At 55.8% G+C, this 1,379-nt stretch overlaps 1 protein-coding gene across 3 annotated transcripts in view; it reads left to right on the top strand.

Moving 5' to 3' along the window:
- ITPR1 (inositol 1,4,5-trisphosphate receptor, type 1) overlaps window positions 1-1,379 on the top strand; it is a 321,128-nt gene that overhangs the window by 157,359 nt on the left and 162,390 nt on the right. For all 3 annotated transcript variants that reach the window (XM_006897081.1, XM_006897079.1, XM_006897080.1), the window contains one exon: window positions 652-789. In XM_006897081.1, coding sequence (XP_006897143.1) covers window positions 652-789 — 138 coding nt within the window. The remainder of the gene's footprint in view (window positions 1-651; window positions 790-1,379) is intronic.

Here is a 1,379-nt window from a genome sequence, read left to right as displayed (position 1 = left end):
CCTCTGTCCTTCCCCCTGACCGTCCCCCTCTGTCCTTCCCCTGACCGTCCCCCTCTGTCCTTCCCCTGACCGTCTCCCTCTGTCCTTCCCCCTGACCGTCTCCCTCTGTCCTTCCCCCTCACCTCACCCTCTCTGTCCCCACTGTGTCTTCTCCTGTCCTTCTCCTCTGTTCATCTGCCCTCTTGTCCCCCTCCCTCCCCTCCAGAGAGTGTAACAGCAGAAGGCAGAGCTCAGGGTGGGGGTGTGGGGTTTAGTACCAGGTCTGGGCCCTGAGTCCCCACTCTGCAATTGTCTCTGTGGCCACAGTTTCCCCATCCACAAAGGGCAGCCAGTACTGATTGTGTCTCCAGAGTTCCAGACTCCTTGAAGGACAGAGTTCTCACCACGAAGGACCACTTAGTGCCCATCAGTCAGGGGAAAGGCTTTAGAAAACTCTTGTCGGTGGTTTGAAGTTGGGGAGGATGGTAACTGGGGGTTTGCTTTTTGTTTCACACAGGGAGGGTCCTGGTCTTTCTGGAACTTTCTCTCTTAGTGTGGAAGCTACAGGCTCTGTGTATTCTATGTCCTGCGTGGCTGTGCTGTGTGGGGTTGTCGGGAGACATGCTCAGTTTTATTCCTGGTTTTCAGAGCTGATTTCTTTCTTTCTCTCAGATTTTGATTCGTCTCAGCAAACTCTGCGTGCAGGAGAGTGCGTCGGTCAGGAAGAGCCGGAAGCAGCAGCAGCGGTTGCTTCGCAACATGGGTGCCCACGCCGTGGTCCTGGAGCTGCTACAGATCCCCTATGAGAAGGTGAGGGGCCCCTAACACCCCAATGCTCCCACACCCCAACACCAGCCACGCCTCCACACCCTACGCCGTGGTCCTGGAGCTGCTGCAAATCCCCTACGAGAATGTGAGGTTCCTATACCCTAACGCCCCAACACCACCCACACCCCGTTCCCTGGCCTTGGAGCTGCTGCAGATCCCCTACGAGAAGGTGAAGGGCCCCTGCATCCCCCCATCTACACCAGACATCGTCCTCTGTGCAGGGTTTCTCTTGAGTTTGTTGATGGAGGTGGAATTTAGGGAAGGAGAGTGAGCGACGTTTCCCCCTTTGTGGTCAGAGTGCTCCTTCACCCTCTAAACCCAGAGAGGCAGCAGTGGTGTCCCCATTTCATAGACGAGGAGACTGAGGCCTGGGCAGGAACCACTTTAAAAATACTCTACCTTAAAGCATGCAGGGGAGCCTTGGTGGCCTAGTGGGTAGAGGACTGTGCTCCAAACTCAAGGCTGGGCATTTCGGTCCACTAGTTGTTCTGTGGGAGAAAAATGGGCAGTCTAACCTCATGTGACTATAGCTCCCGTAAGTCAGTTATCGGAGAGAGGGGGAGGGGAGGAGG

The sequence above is a fragment of the Elephantulus edwardii genome, unplaced genomic scaffold (genome assembly GCF_000299155.1).
Source record: "Elephantulus edwardii isolate Elephantulus edwardi_28Jun2011 unplaced genomic scaffold, EleEdw1.0 scaffold00200, whole genome shotgun sequence".
NCBI classification, from domain to species: Eukaryota; Metazoa; Chordata; class Mammalia; order Macroscelidea; family Macroscelididae; genus Elephantulus; species Elephantulus edwardii.
Note: the sequence above shows the minus strand (reverse complement) of the source record. Positions and strands in the feature narration are given on the sequence as shown.